The following is a 21,482-nucleotide window of genomic DNA, read 5'->3' as shown; positions in this document are numbered from 1 at the left end:
AGATAGTGCTGGTGAGCACACAGCTTTTTTGAGTGTAAAACCACGGAATGACACACTTGCAAAGAGTAAAATTTTTAAAAGATGTGTTGTATTTATTTGACGAACAGAGTGACAGGTGGGGGGATGTTTAGAGAAAGGGGTCTTCCATGTTCTGGTTCACTCCCCAAGTGGCTGCAACAGCCAGGACTGGACCAGGCCAAAGCCAGGAGCCCAGAACTCCAGCCTGGGTGGCAGGGGCTCAAGTCTACAGCCATCTGTTGCTGCTTTCTCAGCCTCATTAGCAGGGAGATAGATTGGAAATGGAGCAGCTGGGACTTGAACCAGGACTCCAGTATTGGATGCCAGCGTCACAGGCAGAATCTTCGCTCACTGTGCTATGGCACCAGGCCCCTACAAGCGGAAGTCTCATGCTGTGAGGGTTATAGCTCAATTTAAAAAAAAAAAAGTAATTATGCAATGGAAAAACTCATAGTAATGGTTCAAATATATGTACATTTTAATTTTTAAAAATTGATTTTCATTTTATTTGAAAGACAGGAAATATTTTCCATCCACGGGTTCACTCGCCAGATGCCCACAGCAGCTGGAGCTGGGCCAAGTTGAAGGCAGGAACCTGGAGCTCCATCCAGGTCTCCCATGTGGGTGTCAGGGGCCCGGGTACCTGAGCTATCCGTGTGTGTGTGCAGGGAGCTGGATCAGAAGCAGAGGGGCCAGGACTCAGCAGACTCTGCTGTGCCACATGACCAACCCAAATAGATTTATTTTCTTTGTAGAGGAGGAGCAAACTAGCTTGATGCAACACGTGCTTCTCAGATGGTTTTTGCTTGGTAAAAGAGCAATGAGATTATATTGATGCAGTACGTAAATTCCGATAATACTTTCACATATCACTCTATCAAACGGACGACTGAGCTGGGCTGGGGAAGGTGTGTGTGGGAGACAAAGAGAAGCTGCCGTGTTCTGGGGGTGCCTCGAGTTCTCAGCTTTGCCATCCGCATCAGCCCCTCACCCCGACCCCCGTCTCTCCTCCTGACCCCCAGCTGCTGGTCTTCACAGGCCGCTGCCCGCTCCCTCCCCGTGCTGAGCCTGGTGGGTGCTGCAGTGTGGTTTGATGTGCACGCATAGCTCCTGCCGGGGAATCAGCAGAGGGGCTGGACTTGGGACCTGGGCGTTCCCCGCAGTGTTCCAACGTGCAAGAATCCAAGAAGGTGTCCAACAGAAGGGTGTGATTTAGACAGGTTGAGGAGAGGCATTTTTTTCTCCCGTTTGTCCCCTGCCGTATTCACCAGCAGCCAGGCCCGAGCTCCTGGCACGCAGTAGGGACTCGGATGGGAGGAGATACGTTCTGACATCTAAAGGACGAGGAGGAGTGGGAGAAGAACATTCCAGAAGGAGGGGAGATGTAAGGCCAGTGAGTGACAGCAGCGCAAGATGAGAGTGGGGGAGAGGCCTTGGAGACGGGGCGGCCTCACTGCCTGGTTATGGGTTTTTGATTTTTTCCCGACTGCGTGGAGGCTCTGGACCACTTTTCACAGAGGATTCCTTTGAATATGCTGGGCCAGCCAAGAGCCGAGGAGGAGGGAAACCAAGTTCTTAGGGTCGTGGGCCGCAGTCTCTTGGGGACGGGGCAGGAAGCAGATGAGCAAACGAGGCAAAGCTGTGCAGAGCATGAGAGTGGCACCGACTAGAAGCAGCTTCCAAACGAGGAGGAGCCGGCCGGGTGGGACGAGAGTGGACGCGGCCCGGGTGGGACGAGAGTGGACGAGAGTGGACGCAGCCACGGCTGCTGTCCTGTGTAGCGCTGAGGTGCACGTGGCTTGGCCAGACTGGTAAACAGACCTCTGCGCACTCCCTCTTCCTGGAACGCCATTCTGGGCCCTTGGTGCCTCCCCAGCTGCGCTCTCCCCGGGCCCTCGCTCACGGGTCCCGTCGGCTCCGCCATCCTTCGTCTTCCCCCGCGGAGTTACTTCTCGCTGTGCTGGGTGACGGCAGCACCTCTGCTGGCCTCCGGTCGGCGGCTCCCGCTGGACTGCGGGCCTTAGAGAACGCGTATTTCTGTTCCGGCCAGAGGAGGACGTCCAAGTGCTTCCCCCAGCGCTGAGACACTGCCCCGGCCGCTGCAGACTGCAGGGTGTGGCATCTGCAGCCCCTCCGTGTCCCACCCGTGTGAACACCAGGCAGGTTCTTCTCCGGTGCTCACCCTGCTAACCCTCTGCAAGGCAATTTAGGAAGTGGGTCGCTTCCTTGCTGATATTTTATTTTTAAGACGAAGCTATTCTAGGATTTCCTTTTTTTCCCCTTTATTTTGCCCAAACGGATCGGTTGGGTAGCAACAGTCCACTTGTGGGAAGTGCAGTAGTTGGCCTTTTATGGACATGAATTCAATAACCTTTGAAAACAGGCCTTTGCTGCCCTGGTGGGCACGTGTGCGTGTGTGTGTGTGTGTGTATGTGTGTATGTATGCAAGCATGCACATGTGTGTGTGTGCACGGCACGCCATCCACATCAGTCCGCTGAGCAGACGTGTGAAAGTCGGGCTTGGAAATGTGTACTAGAAGAGAAGTTGGATTTGGTGGCGTTGATGTGAGAGTGTCGTGGGTGACGTGGGGCAGCACTGACGGCCTCCCTGGGGGCCTTGTGTGTGGGGGTCACGGCCACAGCAGGCGGGCGCAGCCCCGTGCCGCTTTCCCTACTGCCGGGGCATTTTGAGAGCATCCCCGGGAGCCCGCACAGGCCTGAGGGAGGAGGGCACAGCAAGATGAGGATTTTGAGAATCAGAGGGAGGAGGTTTCCACTCGATAGGTGGGTAGGACTGGCTGGGCTGTGACAAAGATGAAACTTGAGTCTTCAGTCCAAAATCTTGTCATTCCAAGGGCGGCGTCGAGGCAGAATCGATGGTGGCAGTGAGGGACAAGGCTCTGCGGGTTTGGTCAAGCTCCCGGCTCTCGCGCCTCGGGTGGTGCTCGCGAGCCTGCGGGGAGGGCTCTCGCGCCCGATGGGAGGGTGCTCTCGCGCCTGGTTGGGGGAGGACTCCCTCACGCCTGGGGTGGGTGTTACAGGCTGCAGGGTTCTGAGAGCAGTGCACCTGGTCCCACTCCCCGGGGGGCATTTCGGCACAGGTCTGCGCCTCGCCACGTCCTCACACCAGCTCTCTCCTGTTCTCTCCCCGCCCCCTTCCTGCCCGTTTCTCAAGGACTGAAGTCATTACGGGAGCCACCTAAAGGGAAAACGTAAATAAAATAGAAGTAGATGAGTTCGTGGCGAGACGCAACCCTGCACTTGTTTCCAAGTTTCCTTTTCAGTTCCACGCTGGGGGCGGGAGGGGGCACTCCTGCCCTGGCCGCGGCCACACACGCTCAGATAGAGCCGTGGAGTGTGCAGGTGCTGGGCCAGTGACGTGAACCCAGGCACGGAGCCGTAAAGTGTTCTTGGGGATGGCGGCGAGGCGCTCGCTGCTGCCGGTGACCGGCCGTCCGCGTGCAGGGCCCCTCCCTCCCTTCCTGCTGGAATTACTGCACCCGCGGTCCCACCTCACTGTTTCACAGCCTTCTGTTGGTGACACGTGTGGTGTGGGAAGTCCCACAGGGCCACTGCCCAGTTTGTAGAAATCAACACCTCCCAGGCGCCTGGGAGACCCTGAGCTGAGAAACCGGCAGGAGTTGCTACTCTGCTTCCTGCCTGTGTTACTTTATTTCTCCACTCAGGGAAGAGCAGGAGAACCCGGCGGCGCCGGGCTGTGTGGATGCCGTGACCATGGTGCCGGGCTGTGTGGATGCCGTGACCATGGTGCCGGGCTGTGTGGACGCTGTGAATATATGCCGGGCTGTGTGGATGCCATGAACCCGGCGCCGGGCTGTGTGGACGCTGTGAACCCGGCGCCGGGTTGTGTGGACGCCGTGAACACGGTGCCGGGCTGTGTGGATGCTGTGAATATGTGTCGGGCTGTGTGAACGCCGTGAACATGGTGCTAGGCTGTGTGGATGCCATGAACCCGGCGCCGGGCTGTTTGGACGCCGTGAACACGGTGCCAGGCTGTGTGGATGCCGAGAACACATGCCAGGCTGTGTGGATGCCATGAACACGTGCCGGGCTGTGTGGACACTGTGAACATGGTGCCAGGCTGTGTGGACACCGTGAACATGGTGCCAGGCTGTGTGGACGCCGTGAACATTGTGCCGGGCTGTGTGGACGCTGTGAACGTCGGAGCTGATGGGAGGATCATATTTTTACAGTTACACCATCAGAGTCTTGAAGCAAACTACAGAATTCTCTGAGAGAATGTAGCAAGGAGGCCTCTTAACGCCCTACAGGTTAAGGTGTTTGGCTAAGTCGGGGCCTGGGGTGCCCACGTCCCGTACGAGAAAGCCTGGTTGGAATGCACTCCCTGGGAGGCAGCAGATGATGGCGCTCGTGCTGGGGTCCCTGCCACTCACGTGGGAGACCTGCACGTGCTGTGACCTGGCCCAGCCCTCGGGTATCTGGGGAGTGAACCAGCACATGGAAGAGGCCTCTCTGTCTCTGCCTCTCAAATAAAATGAAAATCAGTTTTAGAAAACCAAAGAAGCAGAGGATCCTGGGAGATGTCACCAAGAAGGCAGTGTTGAAATTAAAGAGCGAGTGAGAATCAGCCAGAAGAAACGGTTGAGCGTATGGAGAAGGCTAGAGAGAGGAGTGCCGTTTGCAAAGAGGCAGAATTGGCAGCCCCAGAGGAGCAGAGCAGAGGCCTTGTGCGTGGAACCAAGGGACGTGAAGGGCGAATGAGTGGATCGAGGCTGGGAACGCGGGCAGGCCCGATCCCACGGGCATCCCGGCCTCTCCCCCGAGCTCGCTGGGAAGCCTGTGTCCGCTCCTCCGAGGGCTGTGCACGCTCACTTCGGAGGGCTGCCCAGCGCAGCCTGCCGTGGCTGTGGCACGCTGTCCGGCATCTACCGCGTCTACCGTGTCCCCCGACTCACTGGCTGTGAATCACTGCGCGGCACTGAGCTGCGAGCCTGAAAGATGCAGAGGCCTGGACGTGGGGGCTCGCGTCCCGCCAGCGCGGTTCCCTCCTCCACAGAGCCACCCCGCCGTCTTCTGCAGCTTTCTCTCCGGCGCTTGGCTCCCGCCGTCGAGGCCAGCTCACGCTCACGGGCACCCGGGCTCTCCAGATCCTCGCGTCGCGTGCTCAGAACTCAAAACCGTGCTGCCGCCGGTCGTGAGAACAGCAGCCTCGTTCCTTGTGGGTCAGGAAGAAGCAGACACGGGCTCACTCGGTTCCCTGTCTGTTCCCTCTGCTGAGGCTCCGTGTCGTCTCGCGTCCCCAGGAGTTGCGTGAGGCCGCCCATCATTTTCCTGGGATGCTCTTTCTCCACCTAATGACAGGAGGATCTCCTCTTTGACTTCCGCTGCAGATCGCTCCCAGCAAGTGCGATTCACAGGGCTTATCTTGGTGCCGTTTCTGAATCCGCACAGTTTTGTTGGCACTGACGTTCGCCGCCAGCTTTTTGGAGACGCCCTCATACGGTTTTTGTTTTGTCTTTTGCCCCTAGTTTTTTCCAGGATGGACTGAAAGCAGTGGAAAGCCTCAAGCCTTCCATCGAAACGCTCTCAACCGATCTTCACACGGTGAGTGGCTTCCCTCGCAGGAGCCGCCTGCGTGCCGCACGCGTCCGCGGTTAAATGCTCGCGGGAGGGTGGCGTTCCCACCCCGGCCTGCCAGCACCGGGCGGTGCCGCCCTCTGACTTAACTCTGCTTTGTGTGTACAGATCAAACAGGCCCAGGATGAAGAGAGGCGGCAGCTGATGCAGCTCCGAGATATTCTGAAGTCAGCGTTGCAGGTGGAGCAGAAGGAGGTGAGGGGGTTGAATTTTGAAAGGCCGCCGCCGTGTGTGTGTGTGTGTGTGTGTGTGTGTGTCTCCTAGGCTCTGAGGAGCGTGAAACCCACGCGTCCTGGTGGCCCACGGCCCTCTCTGGGGCCGGGTCAGCCCACGATGAAACACCGAGTTTGCCCTCTCAGTTTTACGTAATCGTGTTTTCCGACAGGCAGTTTGGTGGGGGAAGCGTTAGCTCCAGCGTGACCAGATGACTGTGTATAAAGCTGCTTTGCTGTGGCGGTCACTGGAGGAGTCGCCCTTGGTGCCTGCCGCGTGGACCCCTGGCCATCTGTGCCATCTTACTCTGGGCCTGGGCCTGGGTGGTTCCCCCAGCCGGCCAGGTCTGGACACTGCCCCTCTGGCAGAGGTCTGTGCCCGGGGCTGTGTGTCCATCCAGCCCTGAGAGAGTTGAGTGTCCGGAGTTAGCCTTTCTTATGCCGCCTCCCCACGGCTCTCACCCCTCGCACACTGACTTCTCTGTGTGCTGACACGTGACAGTGATGACTTGTGTGTTCCAGGCCTTGTTTAAGAAAAAAAAAAAAACATTAAAAAGTAACTTTTAGAAGAAGTTTTTATGTCCCCTACAATACAGATTTAGAATAATCCCACTTCCTTATGCAGAATGTGTCTGAGCGTGTGTCTGGTAGAGGCTAGACGGATTACTAAGCTACTTAGCAGAACACAGAGTTCACTGTTGGCAGCGGCCTAGGCTCTGTTTTGTTGTAAGTTCTTGTACTATAACTGAATATTGTTGTTTTTCTCCCAAATGCATTTACCTTTTGTGACCGAAGTCTAGGAGAGTAAGTAATATTTTAATAAGTCGGAGACTTTTGCATGCATTTGTAACCTTCAAAAAGTACTCGTTCCTTCCATGTATCTGTGAATAGCTGGTAGCGTTTTTGGATTTTAACCCTGCCTCGTTTGTCGTAGTGGATTTTGTTAAAGGCTCAGGAGCTTGTTAGATGCACAGATGGTAGTAAAAGAGACATTTCCCGAGTGCACCGTCTACACTTTTGCTGCGGCTCCTGGGGCAGGGGGAGCAGCTTAAGCCCCCTCCCTGCGTGGCTGGACTCTACCCAGCGCCTTGTCCAAGCGAGGGCCCTGCCTCCGGGAGCCACCTCCGCGCACCCCGGCCCGCAGCCGTCTGAGTCACGGAGCACGTCCTGTTTCAAGACCCAGTCTGAAGTCTGAGGGTGACGTGAGGACGTCCTCGGCCTCCGTGCCCATCCTGCCCTCCGGAGAGGGTGGTGGTCATCCAGGAGGTGCTGGTGTGGGCAGCTCAGAGCGAGGCTCCCGTCCTCCCAGCGTGGGGCCTTCCTCCCAGGCTAGAGCGCGCAGGCCCCGATGCTCTGCTACTCCCAGACGTGGAACATAAACACCAGAGTGGGGGTGGAAGCTTGGAGTGTGGAGCAGACAGTGGCCTGATCCAGCCAGAGTGCCCTGCAGGGCAGCTGTGTCCGGGCGTTTGGGGACCAGGTCTGGGAAGGGGCCGCAGCCCCACGCAGCTCGGGTTTCAGGTGTGGAGCCGCGGCGGCTGCTGGCAGCGCAGGGCGTGTGCAGGCGCAGCTTGCTTGGGCTGTGCAGAACCAGGAGGTTGGGGGAACGGCTGCCGTCCGAGCGCGGGACACTTGCAGCTCTGCGCGAGACTTAGCAGACTTAGCGGCGCCCACCGGAAGTCTCCGTGCGCTGCCGTTCCGTGGTTTTGTTGTCCGGCTCCACCGTCTCACTTTCCTCTTCCTGCCCAGCCACGACCCGCTACGACCCAGCTCTGCTGTCCCCTTGTGACCGTGTCATGTTGTCCATGTCTCGCGCTCTGAGTCGCTTTTGGGGGGAGGAATACAGTAAACTGGACTCTCTGGACACAGTTGCGAGTAGCAAGCCAGGGTGAATCGGTTCCGTTTGCTGCACTGTGAAACTACTTTCATGACCGGGCTCCGTCCTGTGTCCCTTTGATGGCCGGGAGAAGCGGGCATCGGGACCTCGTCACACACAGGCCCTCGTTCCTGTCCGTTGGATTCTCGTCCGTGCCTCGGGAAACAAGGTGTAGAGTGGTTTTGCTCAGCACTGTAGGAGTTCTGTGGGATGACAGTTCCTACAGATGAGGCCACGCGCCCCGTGCATGCGGCCTCCGTGGCTGGCGGGAGCCGCTGCTCCGCCCGTCTCCCTGCGGCTCAAACCTCAGCCGCGTGAAGGACCTGCCCTGCAGGGTGGGGGCTTCGTCACGCCCTGGCTGCCCTTGGGGATGCGGCCGGGGCCACGGGGGTCCCAGGGCGCCTCACGCCTGCAGATCACCTGACTTTCCTGTTTTCTCCCTGGCATTCGCTGCGCTCTCCAAAGAGGATGTGACTGCTTCGACTTTTTCTGTCGTCTTATTGCACACATTCCAAGCTTATGAGAGAGTGGAAACTCGTACCGTGAATACTTACAATGCATCCCTGCTGCAGAGTTAACCCCTTCAGCACTTCGGTCTCGGCCGCGGCCTCCTCGTCAGCTTTGCCTGCCTCTTTGGGAAGGGCCCCGTCTGCAGGATACAGTGGACGGCGTGTGCTGGCCAGGCAGCAGCGTCCACCCCAGCCATGACGGCTTCTCGCTCTGACGTTCCCAGCTGGGTTTGTCCTTGTCCTACCTGAATCTGGCCCTAAGCAGAAAATGCCGTATCCACTTCCTTGCCTCCCCTCCCCTGCCGAGCTCCTGGGGCCCTGCCCTGGCCTTCGTGGCCGCCTTGGTAGGAGAGCTGCTTACGGCGTCCCGCATCCCCCGCCCTTCTCTCAATGGGCACTGAGCCAGGCAGTGCACACACGTGTGCACACACATGCACATACATCAGAGTGACACACGTGCCATTCTCACCTCTTCAGGGGCTCACAGTCCAGGCTGGGGAGAGAAAAGCGATGTGCAAGGCGGTGAGGGCGCTGATGGAGGCAGCTCTGGGAAGGGCTGTCAGGGGAGGGGCAGGGGCAGGTGCTGTCTGGTGGTTTCCCACCAGCCATGATGCCAGGGCTGCGAGTTTGGCTGGAGGGGCGCGGGGGTGTGATTAGGAGTTGGCAGAATCCTAGCAGGTGGGGCGGGTAAGCCAGCTTCTTCTTTCTTTTTTTTAAGGATTTATTTGTTTATTTGGCAGAGTTATACACACACACACACACACACACACACACAGAGATAGGGAGAGAGAGATTCCATTTGCTGTTTCACTCCTCCAAATGGCTACAACAGGCAGAGCTGGGAAAGGCTGAAACCAGGAGCCTCTTCCAGGTCTCCCACATGGGTGCAGGGCCCCAGGCGCTTGCACCATCTTCCACTGCTTTTCTTGGGCCTCGAGCAGGGAGCTGGACTGGAAGTAGAACAACTGGGACATGAACTGGCGCTCACATGAGACGCAGCGTCTCAGGCTGCAGCCTTACCCGCTCCGCCATCACGCTGGCCGTTGGGGGGCCAGCTTCTGACAAGGGGGGCTACTGAGGAGCTGCCCAGCAAGGTCGCGCTGCTTGAAGCCTGGGTCCCGCACGTCCTGCCCCTGGTGTGGCGCAGTCTTGGCTCTTCTACAGCGCAGAAGTAGCGAGGCGGGTGTCGGGTCACCTCGAGGAGATGGACGTGGTCTCAAGCGCATTCGGGTTTGAGTTGAATGCATAATCGTCCTCCTGTTTACAAAGCACGAGTTGTCCGTGCCAGCGCAGCGTCAGACTTGCTGCAGCTTTTAATGTGTTCCAGAGGGCTGATCAGAAGAAGAGTGTAAAAGGGGCATTCCCCCCTCAAGCGTGGTGTGGAGTCCTGTGTGGAGAAGGCGGTCCTGCGCCCACCCGGTGCCCGACCACGCACAGTGCGTGTGGCTCTCAGGGACGGGTGTGGCACGGACGCTTGAGCAGTGCTGTCCCTCGATGGCACCACTAGCGTTGTGCAGGTGTGTCCTCCCTCCCCGAGTCAGCAGGTGTGTTTCCTGGCTTTGCGGTCTGTTCTTGCCACAGGTTTATTTTTAGTCTCCCAGAGGTTTCTGCGGTGAGCAGCATTTCTCTGTTTCTCCTCCCCTGTGTTATTTCCCAGCGGCCTTTAATGCTGGCTTGCTCTGAGCTGGCAGTGCTGATGCTCCGCTCTTTGGGACAATACGGACGCCGGCTCCAGCCCCATCCGAGAGGGAGCTTTGCCCTGGTTGTTCAGAGACAGCAGTCTTCCGGGACAGGAAGTCATTTCTGGCATTTGGGAGTCTGCTTGCTTGAGGGTCAGCTGTCGGTGCCTCCGCACATTTTTGAAGGCTCCGATGAAGACGTTCTTTGCCGAGTTGCTCCATGCATATTAAAAGTCAGTGCCAGACATCCGTGTCTCACGGACTGGAAGACTTAATATTCCTCAGATGACAGAACTCCCCAAATTGATCTGCAGATTCGTCGCAGTTCCTGTCAAAATCCCAGCTGCCTCTTTGCAGACATTAACAAGCTAAATGCTAAAATTCATACGGAAACGCAAGGGACCCAGAGGAGCCAAATTGATCTTGAAAGACAAGAAGAAAGTTGGAGGACTCTAAGTTTTTAAGGAAAAAAAAAAAAGATTTATTCATTTATTTGAAAGTCAGGTTTACAGAGAGGGAAGGAGAGCAGAGAGCAAGAGATCTTCCATCACTGATTCATTCCCCAGATGGCCGAAACAGCCAGGGCTGGGCCAGGCCAAAACCAGGAGCCAGGAGCTTCATCTTGGTCTCCTATGTGGGTGGCAGGGGCCCAAGTACTTGGGCATCTTCTACTTTTCCTAGGCCATTAGCAGGGAGCGTGATGGGAAGTAGAGCAGCTGGCACTTGCACCAGCTACGCCACAGTGCTGGCCTGGGGATCCCATATCTGAGTCCACAGCTTACCCCAAAGCTGTAATAACCAAGGCACGCAGCGCTAGCGTAACGGTACACCTCCCGTTCCATGGGAGAGTCCAGAAATAAACCCTTTATGTTAATGGTCAGTTGATTCTCAAGGTTGCCAAGAGATGAGACAGAAGAGTCTATAAAGCTCCCAGAAGCGATGTCTAGGCATAAATCTTTGTGTGCGTGGATTAGGCAGTGCTTTCTCACATGTGACCACAAATGCACAAAGACCAAACAGTAGGGGAATGGGGCCTCATCACAGTGAGAAGCCTGTGCTTCCAAAATCTTCCAAGCTGTCAAGAATCCACGTGGCTCACGGGTGCATGGGTGCTTTGAGATGAAGTCTGCACCCAGACACCGGCCTACCTGCCCCTTCTAGCCCTTGCCCCTCCTCCCCTGGGTGGTGGCCACGCCCATCCGCCCTCTGTTACCTTTGCCTGGGACATCCCTGGGCCCTGCTGCCGCCCCCCTTCTCCCTGCCATTCTCCCCTTCCCATCCGTCCACCCTCGAGGACTCCTGTTCTCAGCCTGCATCACACTGCCTTCCAGGGCAGTTCCTCCGTCGTCCAGGTGGGTTTAGTCTCCCCCGGGGGCGCTCAGCTGGAGAGGCGGCGTGGAGTGAGGGAGGAGCGGCAGATGGGAGGCCGGAGCCCCTCTTGAGCTCTGCTCTCGCTTTCAGGAGCTCTGCACTTGCGCGTGTCGCTTCACCCCATTGCTTCTGTTTCTTCTGTCCCCAGTGGGCCACTTTGGGGGCTTCTTGGTAAGCAGGCAGCTTCCAGCCCAGGCCTGCTGGACCTGTCAGCCGTTGGTTCACATCTCCCCTCTGCTCGTTTCCATCAAATCTGTCAGAATCGCCAGTGCTGGTCCCGCCAGCTCTTCTCTCAGCCGGGTTAAGCACCAGTTGAGTACCTTGTTGGAGGCCAGACACTGGACATAGGCCCCTGGGACTCATGACTGGTCCATGCCCTGAGATGGAGTGTCCTGCCTGTGTGTATGGTCTGCCCTGTGATTCAGGCTCCCTTTGATCCAGACCAGTAGCGACTGGACTCAGCACCCCCCCAACACACACGGACACGCACACGCACACACACGCATTGATGGGCAGGGATGTGTGTGCCATTCCCGGAGCTTCTTGCTACTGCCAGGGCTCATGCTGGGTTCTGACAGCCCCTCTCCTGCCTGACAGATGGCATTCATGAGTTCCTGCGTAGGAGCCTTATGTCCCTTATTTGGGGGTGATGAGACGGGGAAATGTCTCAAAAAAAAAAAAAAAAAAAAGTCAAGGGCTGGCCCTGTGGCGTAGCTGGGTGCCGGTACAAGTCCTGGCTGCTGCACTTCTGATCCAGCTCCTTGCTAATGGCCTGGGAAAGCAGCGGAAGCTGGCCCAAGTCCTTGGGCCCCCGCACCATGTGGGAGTCCTGGATGACGCCTCTGGCTCCTGCCTTTGGCCTGGCCATTTGGGGAGTGAACCAGCAGATGGAAGATCCCTCTTTCTCTCTCTGCCTCTCCTTCTCTGTAACTGACTTTCAATTAAATAAGTAAAACTTTTCTAAAAAAAAAAAAAGTCATAAATGTCCTTGGTGTACTGCTTTAAAAAAAGCCCTGCACAGGGCTAAGAACGCCGTCTTGCGTGTTTTCCAGGACTCCCAGATCCGCCAGAGCACGGCCTACAGCTTGCACCAGCCTCAGGGCAACAAGGAGCACGGCACAGAGCGCAGCGGCAGCCTGTACAAGAAGAGCGATGGGTGGGTGCTGCGGCGCGGCGGGGGACAGGACGTGCGTCCAGCGCCCCTGCGTCCCAGAGCTCTAAACCGCAGTTGTCTTTCCCGCTTCTCCACAGGATCCGGAAGGTGTGGCAGAAGAGGAAGTGCTCCGTGAAGAATGGCTTTCTGACCATCTCGCACGGGACCGTGAGTACTGTCTCCTGTAACTCTATCTGCCGTGGTCCCTGGCGAAGGCCGAGGACAGGAGCTGTCCCCGTGTGTGTGATGGATGAAGGGAGCAAAGCCTGTCGTTTGGGTTCCTGTCGGCAGGGTCACCTGCGCCCGCGGGTGCCCTGTCTGCCGGGCGAGCTTGCAGAGTCGGCAGTAACCAAGCCATTTGGCTGGCTGTGTCCAGGAGTGTGTGACGTCCAGAAACTGCATCACCAGGCGACTCTTTGTCTCGGGAAGTCGCGCATCTCACTGGGGAAGATGTCTGTTTTTTCCCCTGGGTGGGGGCGAATGTTTTCGTGGTCCGGACGTGGGAGCATCAGAAATCCAAGAGAAAAGCGATGTCAGCCATCTGATGATGGACAGCTGGTGTACTGTGTACCCTACCGTCATCAAGCCCTTTTTGCTGCCTGTGCAAGGAAAACGGGGTCCCAAATGATGAGCTTGCTCAGAGGAAAATGAGCCCCGATGTGCACCTAGCCCCTCCCTGCAGCCCAAGGCTCCTCTTCCCTGGGCCTAGTGGGACCAGAGCTGGTGGTGACCGTGTGGGCTGGTACACGGTTTTGGAAGTGTGCAGGGCTCAGGGGCGTGCTGTTCTGCAGGTCATGAGAATGCAGTGATGGCCTGTCTCTCTCTGCATCGTGAGTCTTGTCTCAGTCCCCCCTGCCCCATGCCACCTGTTCCCTCTGGGAAGCAGAGGTGGGCAGGAGCAGCGCGGGGCCTTTTGGGCCGTCTGGCAAGGTCGTGACTCAGTGCACGGTCCTGAGAAACAGCCCTTCTCAATGCTGACAAGGACAGTAGAGAGAGTAAGGGTGACGTTGAAGCCAAGGGCGTGTTCCCCTGGAGTCCTGTCATTTTTGCCAGTTCCTTTATAGGAGGAGAAACTAGAACCGTAAGGAAACGTCAGAAAATTTGGGGGGAAATGGAATTAAAAGATAAGAATATTTTGGTGCAAAAAGCTTTGAAATCCTGCATTCAAGGGGGTCTTTTTTTTTTTTTTTTTTTTTTTTTTTTGGACAGGCAGAGTTAGACAGTGAGAGAGAGAGGCAGAGAAAAAGGTCTTCCTTCCATTGGTTCACCCCACAAATGGCTGCTGCAGCCGGCGCTGTGCCGATCCGAAGCCAGGAGCCAGGTGCTTCCTCCTGGTCTCCCATGCGGGTGCAGGGCCCAAGCACTTGGCCATCCTCCACTGCCTTCCCAGGCCACAGCAGAGAGCTGGACTGGAAGAGGAGCAACCGGGACTAGAACCTGGGGTGCCGGCCGCTGCAGGCAGAGGATTAGCCTAGTGAGCCGTGGCGCCAGCCCAGGGGGGTCTTTTAAAATACAGATTATGCAAAAACTATTGCTTTTCATCAAACAAACTTATTTTGTAAAGTCCATTTTTCCGTGGACATTTTGAAGTCCCTCTATAGTTTACACCAAGGGTAGTCTACAGGGGCTTCTTGGTTGACTGTGGCTCTTGACTGCACAACAGAAGGCCATCTCTCTTCTCCGAAAGCCAGCTCCCCCTGGCTGTGTGGTCACCACCTCACTCCTGCGGCTGCCCGGTTAGGACCCCTGTGCAATGTTCTTCGCTGTAGATAGATCCGTGGGGTGTGGGGATGGGTGGTATGGGCGCCGTCGTCTGAGGAAACAATTTATTTCGGCGTCATTCATCTTTAAGGTTAGGCCTTAAATGGTGACGGGGTCCCTTCTTCATCTCGCCTCTGTGACTCCAGTCGTTGTGGGTCTGGTTGTTGTAACTTGAGTTACTGCCACCACGCAGAACCTGTCATAAAGCGAGGCTGAGTGTCACTTCCTGCTCTTGTAGCCCTTATGCCACAGCTATCTTTGCCTCATTGACAGTCCCCAGGACCTGGGGCCTCGGGGTAAGCCCCTGGGTGGCTCTCACTGCCCGGTGGACGACAACGTGCCCAGCGATGCTTTGCTGCGATGGACCTCACTTTGAGTCACTTTTGTCACTTGAGCTTCCCCTCAGGACACACGGAGGCTTTGTTCTCCCTGAAGTCTGGGGGTCGCCCTGCTGTTTGGCTGATAGAACGACAGGTGCTGTGGGAGGGCAAGGGCTCAGCTTGTCTCATGACCTTCGACCTTCGTGCTTGAGGAGTGCGTTTGGTGGTGGGGGGCACTCTCTCCAGGGAGTCTCCACTTCCGAGATGCACCCACCCCGACTTCCGCAGAGCAGCAGGTGGCTCTGTCCTGGCCACCGCCCACTGGTGTCCAGCCCTGCGTTCAGTTGCTGAGTCCTCTCTCTCTCTTTCCCTTTCTGGAAGTGAGCGCCCTGAAGACCCCTCCCCACTGCCGTGTCCAGAGTGTGTGCACGTGGTGGTGTGGATGAACCCAAGCTGAGGGGGGCCGACAGGTGCCTTTCTCATTAGCTTCTGTTGTGATTTGCCTGCTCCTGTAGCTTGCCTGCTTGGCCAGCAGCTCCTGCATGTACTAGCTTGTTGTCAGGGACGGCGGCAGATTTCTGAAGCTTTGACGAGTGGGAATCTCGGTGCAGCCTGGAGCGCACAGCTGGGAATGGGGTCTGTGTGTGGTGTAAGCGATTGCAGTGTTAGGAACAGTCTTCCCAGGGCGTGGGCAGCTCCCAAAGTGAAATGTTGACTTCTGGATTCGAGCCGGGGAGGGGAGACGTCCGGGACGGAGTCAGTGAGGCCCAGTGTGTTTTCTAGAGCAGGAGGAAGGGGTCCGTGAGGTGCAGTGATTCTCATCAGGCAGCATCTTTGCCAGACTCACGGCGTGGCCACACCAGCGAGGCCTGGGACTGTGCTAAGTAGAAGCAGACATTCAGCAACTCTTACACCATCTGAAAGGTCGAAAAATGATCTCCAGTCGTGCAGAGAGAATCCACACTTTTAAAAACTTGATACATTGGGAAAAAGAATGGCGCGATTAAAAAGGGAAAGTCACTGATGACTGTGCCCCTGCGGCCAATGCTGAGGCTACAGGTGGTTTTCGCCCACTCAGTCCTGAGTTTTCTACACAACCAGAGCTTCTCAGGGAATCCTGGTCCTTTGTGAATTCCATAAAACTGTGCTGTAGCTGAATCCAGTCACAATATTGTTTCTTCCAAATTGCACCTGGGAAGGAATTTCATGGCTAGACTTTTCTTGCATACCTTTTTCTTTCAGTTTTGCTGCTAGCTGATACTTATCCTGAATGGGCAAATAACAAATAATTATTAATATGAAACTAGAATGGTTGATCTGAAGATTGTCAGCTTACGTGTTTTGTGGGCCCTTTTTATGACTGTCAGTTTTTAATAGTTGTAGCCACACTTATGCCTTTACAGTTATTCTGAGTTCAAGTAAAGGCACGGAATAGTTTTCTGTATTTGGTGGAGTCCATGTGCTGTGCAGTAAGAAATCCATCTTGGAGGGTGGTGGCTAGCCCAGGGGAAGTGGGCAGCTTCTCCCCAGTCCACAGGGACAGAAAGACTGAACGTTAGAGATGAGGAGGAAGAAAATGTGGTGGTTCTTTGCTGCTCTTCCAGATAAGTCCAGGTAACGACTCTGCCTCCATGGACATGGAGAGCAGCAGCTAAGGTGCCTGAGCCCTGGAGCCAGATACACTTGTCCCAGCCCTCACTCCACTGCTCCCAGTCAGGTGATGGGTGTGACTCTCATCAGATTATTTAGTCGGTACAGGCCAGTACCTGTATCTGTAAAGTCGGAGTGGTTCCTAATTCAGAGAGCAGATAGGACAAGTAAATGATTACTTCCTGGAAATTGTTTAGAACGGTGCCTGCCCTGTGTAAGCGCGTGGTAATAGCTGAGTGAATGGAGCGCCCATTGTTTGAGGAGTCATCTGCTTGTCTGTGAAAGGTGCTTCTATATTTATCACCATGCGTTCACCCCTCTGACTGCTCCTGTGTCTTGTGCTCAGTGGACACCCGTGGTTCTAAACATGGCACACTGGCAGTTGCATGGGCCCAGGGAGGTACCAGAATAGACGCACTTGGTGGTCCATTCACCCGTGGTAAAGCACTTGCTTGCGTGCGTATGTGATATGGCCACCTGTTTGTCACTGGAGCAATGTGTCACTTGGAGTATTGGCTTTTGGGCCAGCCACATAATCCTGTTGGTAAAGATCCAAAATTGATGGTGCTTTTACTGGGAACTGTCCAGGTTTGCAAGACTAGGCAGAGCTTGGAGTCTCCTAATGCTGTTTTCTGAGGATGCAGGAATTCAGTGACGTGTCTGCAGACCACGGAGGACAGCCGATGACTTCCATGTAGGAGACAAGATCAGGATCAGGAGAGTCTAAGTTCCGTCCTGATTATCCAACTTTTTTTAAAGATTTATTTATTTCAGAGGTAGAGTTACAGAGAGGGAGGGAGAGAAAGTCTTCCATTTGCTGGTTCACTCCCCAAATGGCCACAGTGGCCAGAGCTGGGCCAGTTGGAAGCCAGGAGCCAAGAGCTTCTTCCAGGTCTCCCATATGGGTGCAGGGGCCCAAGGACTTGGGCCATCTTCTGCTGCTTTCCCAGGTGCATTAGCAGGGAGCTGGATCAGAAGTGGAGCAGCTGGGACTTGGACCGGCACGCAGTTTTACCTGCTATGCCACAGCGCAGGCCCCACAAGTAAACTTTTAAGACATTCATTTTTAGTATTTTTATTTATGTATTTATTTGGAAGGCAGAAAGAGACAGAGATCTCCCAAATAACTGGTTCACTCTGCAGATGCCCCCAGGAGCCGGGGCTGGGCCAGACCCAAGCCAGGAACTGGGGACTGTCTAGAGCTTTTGTGTGCATGGCAAGGACCCCACTTCCTGCACCTGCTGCCTCCCCGGGTACACATCAGTAGGAAGCTGGATTGGAAACCGATTGGGACTTGAATCTTGGCACGCTAATATGGGATGCAGGCATGGCATCCCAAGTGGTGTCTTGTTGTTGTTGTTGTTGTTTTGATAGGCAGAGTTAGACAGTGAGAGAGACAGAGACAAAGGTCTTCCTTCTGTTGGTTCACCCCCCAAATGGCCGCTGTGGCCAGCACACTGCACCGATCTGAAGCCAGGAGCCAGGTGCCTTCTCCTGGTCTCCCATGGGGTGCAGGGCCCAAGGACTTGGGCCATCCTCCACTGCACTCCCAGGCCACAGCAGAGAGCTGGCCTGGAAGAGGGGCAACCGGGACAGAATCTGGCACCCTGACCGGGACTAGAACCCGGGGTGCCGGCGCCGCAAGGCAGAGGATTAGCCTAGTGAGCCGCGGCGCCGGCCTGCCCTTTGCTTTTAAAAACTAAGTGTGAATTGTTTGTAACTGTCGTGAAACAGCTATTTTTGAGGCACCTGACAAAAGGTGTGAGATGCTGTGATCTCTTGTGGGGTGGGGGTTGTGGAGGCACGAAGTGTGTTTTCTTGGCAGCGACAGTACTGGTCGCCCTTTAGGGCGCTGAGTGCCTCACCTGTCACCCCTGCAGAGGTGGGACATGCCCTCCCTGCTGTCTGTGCTCTGAGAGGACTCTGCTGGGAGCGAGGCTTAGGCTCAGAAGGACTTCAGTCAGAGTTCTGCAGAAGGGCTGACTGTAGATGATGTAGTGTGTATCTCTTTAAAAAAAATCAGAAGATTTTGAATGTTTTCACCACAAAAAAAAAGAATGAGGAGGTAGCTATGTTTACGACAGAGCGTTGACGGTAGCTATGACGGGCATTAGGCAGCGAGCTGGCTGCGGACACGTCCCAGGCTGCTCTGTAACTGTGTGCGGTTCACGCGTGCTGGTTAATAACGCACACAGCACCAGCAGCCGTGGGCGCTCAGGCCAGAAGCAGGGATCTGAATGGCGGGGCCCCCCAGCTGGCACCGCCCCTGCCCTGTGGAGCGGGGCTGTGCAGACCCCAGCACTGCGCGGGCAGGGCCCTGGGCCCGGGGCGCCCTCCGCCCTCCCGCCTGCTCTGCTCCGGCCCCGAGCGACGTCCTCCGTGCCCACGCGCCCGTTTCCGTGTGTCCCACAGGCGAACCGGCCGCCAGCGAAGCTCAACCTCTTGACGTGCCAAGTGAAGGCCAACCCCGAGGAGAAGAAGTGCTTCGACCTTATCTCACGTGAGGCCTTCTGCCGCGTTCCTGGGGCGAGAGCCGGGGCTGGGGGCTTCGCCCGGGGGCCGCGCGTGCCGCTCCGGGGCCGTGGGTGGGCAGGTTGTGCCAGACACGCCCTCCGGCCTCACTGAACGCGGGCAAGAGCCACGTGGGTGGTGCCCCCACGCGGGGTGATGTCCGAGGGCCACGTGGGTGGCGTCCCCACGCTGGGCGATGTCCGAGGGCCACGTGGGTGGCGCCCCCACGCGGGGCGATGTCCGAGGGCCACGTGGGTGGCGCCCCCACGCTGGGCGATGTCCGCAGAGCTTCAGAGCCGGCACTGCCTCGGGCTCCGCTTCCCCGAGCCTCTCCCGCTAGCTCGTGGCGAGCGTGGAAGAATCACCACAGGGCCGCCCGTGAGGATGGCTGCCCACTCCCCCGCAGACGAGGGCTCCGACGGGAGGAGCGCGCTGCACCTGCGTCCCGGGGCTCCGTGGGGCAGGCAGGGCTATGGCTGCGGGGAGCCCAGGCCCAGGCCTCGCTGCGGCGGCCCGGGAGTTCCCTGTGCCCGCATGGCACCGTGCTGCCTGCCTCAGGAGCCGCTTTCTCCAGTGCCCGGCCTCGTGCCAACCAGGGCCCGGAAGTTGTCGGTCACGTGGCGGCGCATGCGCATCAGCCCCGCGAGCAACTTCCGCTTCTCCGTCCTCGCTGGGCTCGCGCTGGGTTCTCGACGTCATTACCGCGTGGGGCCGTTCCTAATGTTCTGTGGGCTCCAGACTGACTTGTTACCCCGTGGTCACTTTGTCCTGCTTCGAGCTCGTCCCTGCCCCGTCTAGCAGGGCCCCAGACTCGCTCGTGCCGTCCCGCTTGCTCTCGGCCTGTCTGGGCGGCGCGGCGCGGCGCGAACCGGCCGTGATCAGAGTCCGCTACATGCGGAGCCTGCGGGTGGGGCCTGGGGCACTCCTGCGGCTGGGAAGACTCGGGGGGCTTGGGGCCTTTGTATCTCCTGAGGTGGCGACCCGGGGCCACCTCATAGAGTGCAGCGTGCCCCTCAGTACGGGAGTCCCTGTGAGCCGGGCCTGGCTGGGCTCCCCGCAGGGAGGACCCTGGCCCAGTACCCCGCGTGCAGGGCATCCGCAGCCCCAGGGAGGACCGGCAGTGTGCACGCGGCTCACACCGGGGACGGTGGCTGCACCGGAGGGCTGCGGCAAGCTGGCATTTGCCAAGCCTCCATCCGGTCTTTACTGCAGCGTGGGGTGCGGCAGATACCTTTAGGAAGAACCGCAAACCACGCAGCCCTGCCAGGGGCCATCGTCACCTTGCAGAACGGCCCTCCCTGGGACAGTAAATCCCAGCCCTACGGGTTTTACATGCTCAGCGGTTTCCCAAAGCACTGGCCCCCTGGCTTATCAGCAGTGAGAGTGCTTTGTGCAGCTGTGGGGTGCTGTAGGGACACTTGGAAACCGGCGGGACGCCCCGAGATTCACCAGGAAACGCATCACGGGAGTGACAGCTCCAGGGTAGTGGGCCTGCAGAGGGGGGGGCCTGGGTCAGGACCTGACTTCCTGACTCAGGAGGGGCTGCTTCCCTCTCAGCCAGAGCAGGGGGATGAGAATAACTCAGCGGGGAGTCTGTCAGGACCCCATTCGCCCCCTGTTCCTGCTCCTTGCTCGGTCATCTTGGAATGTGCCCTGAGGCACAGGACAGAGGCAGGCTGACCGCTGCCCCCAGCCGTTTGCTGCAAGATCCTCTTTTTCCATTCTTTCCCCAAGATGGGGATTTCCTGTTGTGATCACAGCTCAGTGGGCACAGGGTGGGTCAAGGCCAAGTTCGTCTAACCTCAGGACCTCAGACTGACCCACCCCTTAGCAGATTTAAGGCCTGAGTCATTTGTCCTCAGCTTGAACTGGCAGACTGGGTGGGGCTGAGGGGACAGGAGGACTTTGAGGCCACCCAGGCCAGTTCCCTGAATAGGATGAGCCCTGAGGGACTTGGTCACTTTCCAGGTCTGTGTGGCTTGCTCATGGCCAGTAGGAGCCAGAGCCTAAGCCCAGGGCGGTCCTCCCAGGCCACCAGCATGTCAGAGCTCGGACTGGCCCCACCGTGTTGTCTGGCTTTTCTGCTGCGTGGTGTTTGCTCTCTGGCGACATAGGCATCTCCAGGGAGCTTGCGGGAGGGGGATGTTTATTGGCCCTTTCCACGGAGTTGTGACTCCTGCCCCTCCAGTTCTTACCTGTTAGATGCCGAGATCAGCCAGAGGAAGCTGGCTCCTCCCGCTGTCTCCCCGAGCTGCTTCAGATCTGGCCATGAGGCAGCTTAGTGTTAGACCCTGCACTGAGACAGCTTCCAGGAACCCCAAGACCCACTTAGCGAGCAAACCACCAGGGCTCTGGGGTCTCGGGCTGTGGGTGTGGAGCTCAGGAGCCCAGCACCCAGGAGCAGGAGGAAACGGCCTGCCCGGCTGTTCCCCCTCCGCACCTCAGCCTGGCTCAGCCACAAATCAAGTTCATTTCTCCGAACTTGAAACAGTTCCCTTAAACTGTTCCTCTCCTCAGTGAGCCCGGTCTCCTGGTGCTAAACAAGAAATGTGCAGCAGATACACGTCCACCGCCCCGGCTCTGCGTGCTTTTCTGTGCAGCCTCCCTGGGCTGCAGCCTCCGCCCAGACCCCTGACCCTGAGCTGTTCCAAGGAGCAGAGTGCCTTCAGAGGAGCCCACACCTGGAGGGTGCTGTGTGTGCGCACGCGCGCGTTTCTAGGGGCACAGGTGCTCACCGTGGCTCCCTGAGGACCCCGTGTTTCTGCTCTGCCCTGTGCAGAAACCGGAGCTCCGCCCTTTATGC

The 21,482-nt window shown here is 57.3% G+C and overlaps 1 protein-coding gene across 4 annotated transcripts in view; it reads left to right on the top strand.

Annotated features, from left to right (window-relative positions):
- ASAP2 (ArfGAP with SH3 domain, ankyrin repeat and PH domain 2) overlaps positions 1 to 21,482 on the top strand; it is a 167,743-nt gene that overhangs the window by 106,541 nt on the left and 39,720 nt on the right. For all 4 annotated transcript variants that reach the window (XM_051833312.2, XM_051833313.2, XM_051833314.2 and 1 more), the window contains 5 exons: positions 5,529 to 5,604; positions 5,746 to 5,832; positions 12,337 to 12,440; positions 12,536 to 12,605; positions 18,581 to 18,668. In XM_051833312.2, the coding sequence (XP_051689272.2) occupies positions 5,529 to 5,604; positions 5,746 to 5,832; positions 12,337 to 12,440; positions 12,536 to 12,605; positions 18,581 to 18,668 (425 nt within the window). The remainder of the gene's footprint in view (positions 1 to 5,528; positions 5,605 to 5,745; positions 5,833 to 12,336; positions 12,441 to 12,535; positions 12,606 to 18,580; positions 18,669 to 21,482) is intronic.

Source organism: Oryctolagus cuniculus, chromosome 2 (genome assembly GCF_964237555.1).
Source record: "Oryctolagus cuniculus chromosome 2, mOryCun1.1, whole genome shotgun sequence".
Lineage (NCBI taxonomy): Eukaryota > Metazoa > Chordata > Mammalia > Lagomorpha > Leporidae > Oryctolagus > Oryctolagus cuniculus.
The sequence above is the reverse complement of the archived record's forward strand: the minus strand, read 5'-3'. Positions and strand labels throughout refer to the sequence as shown.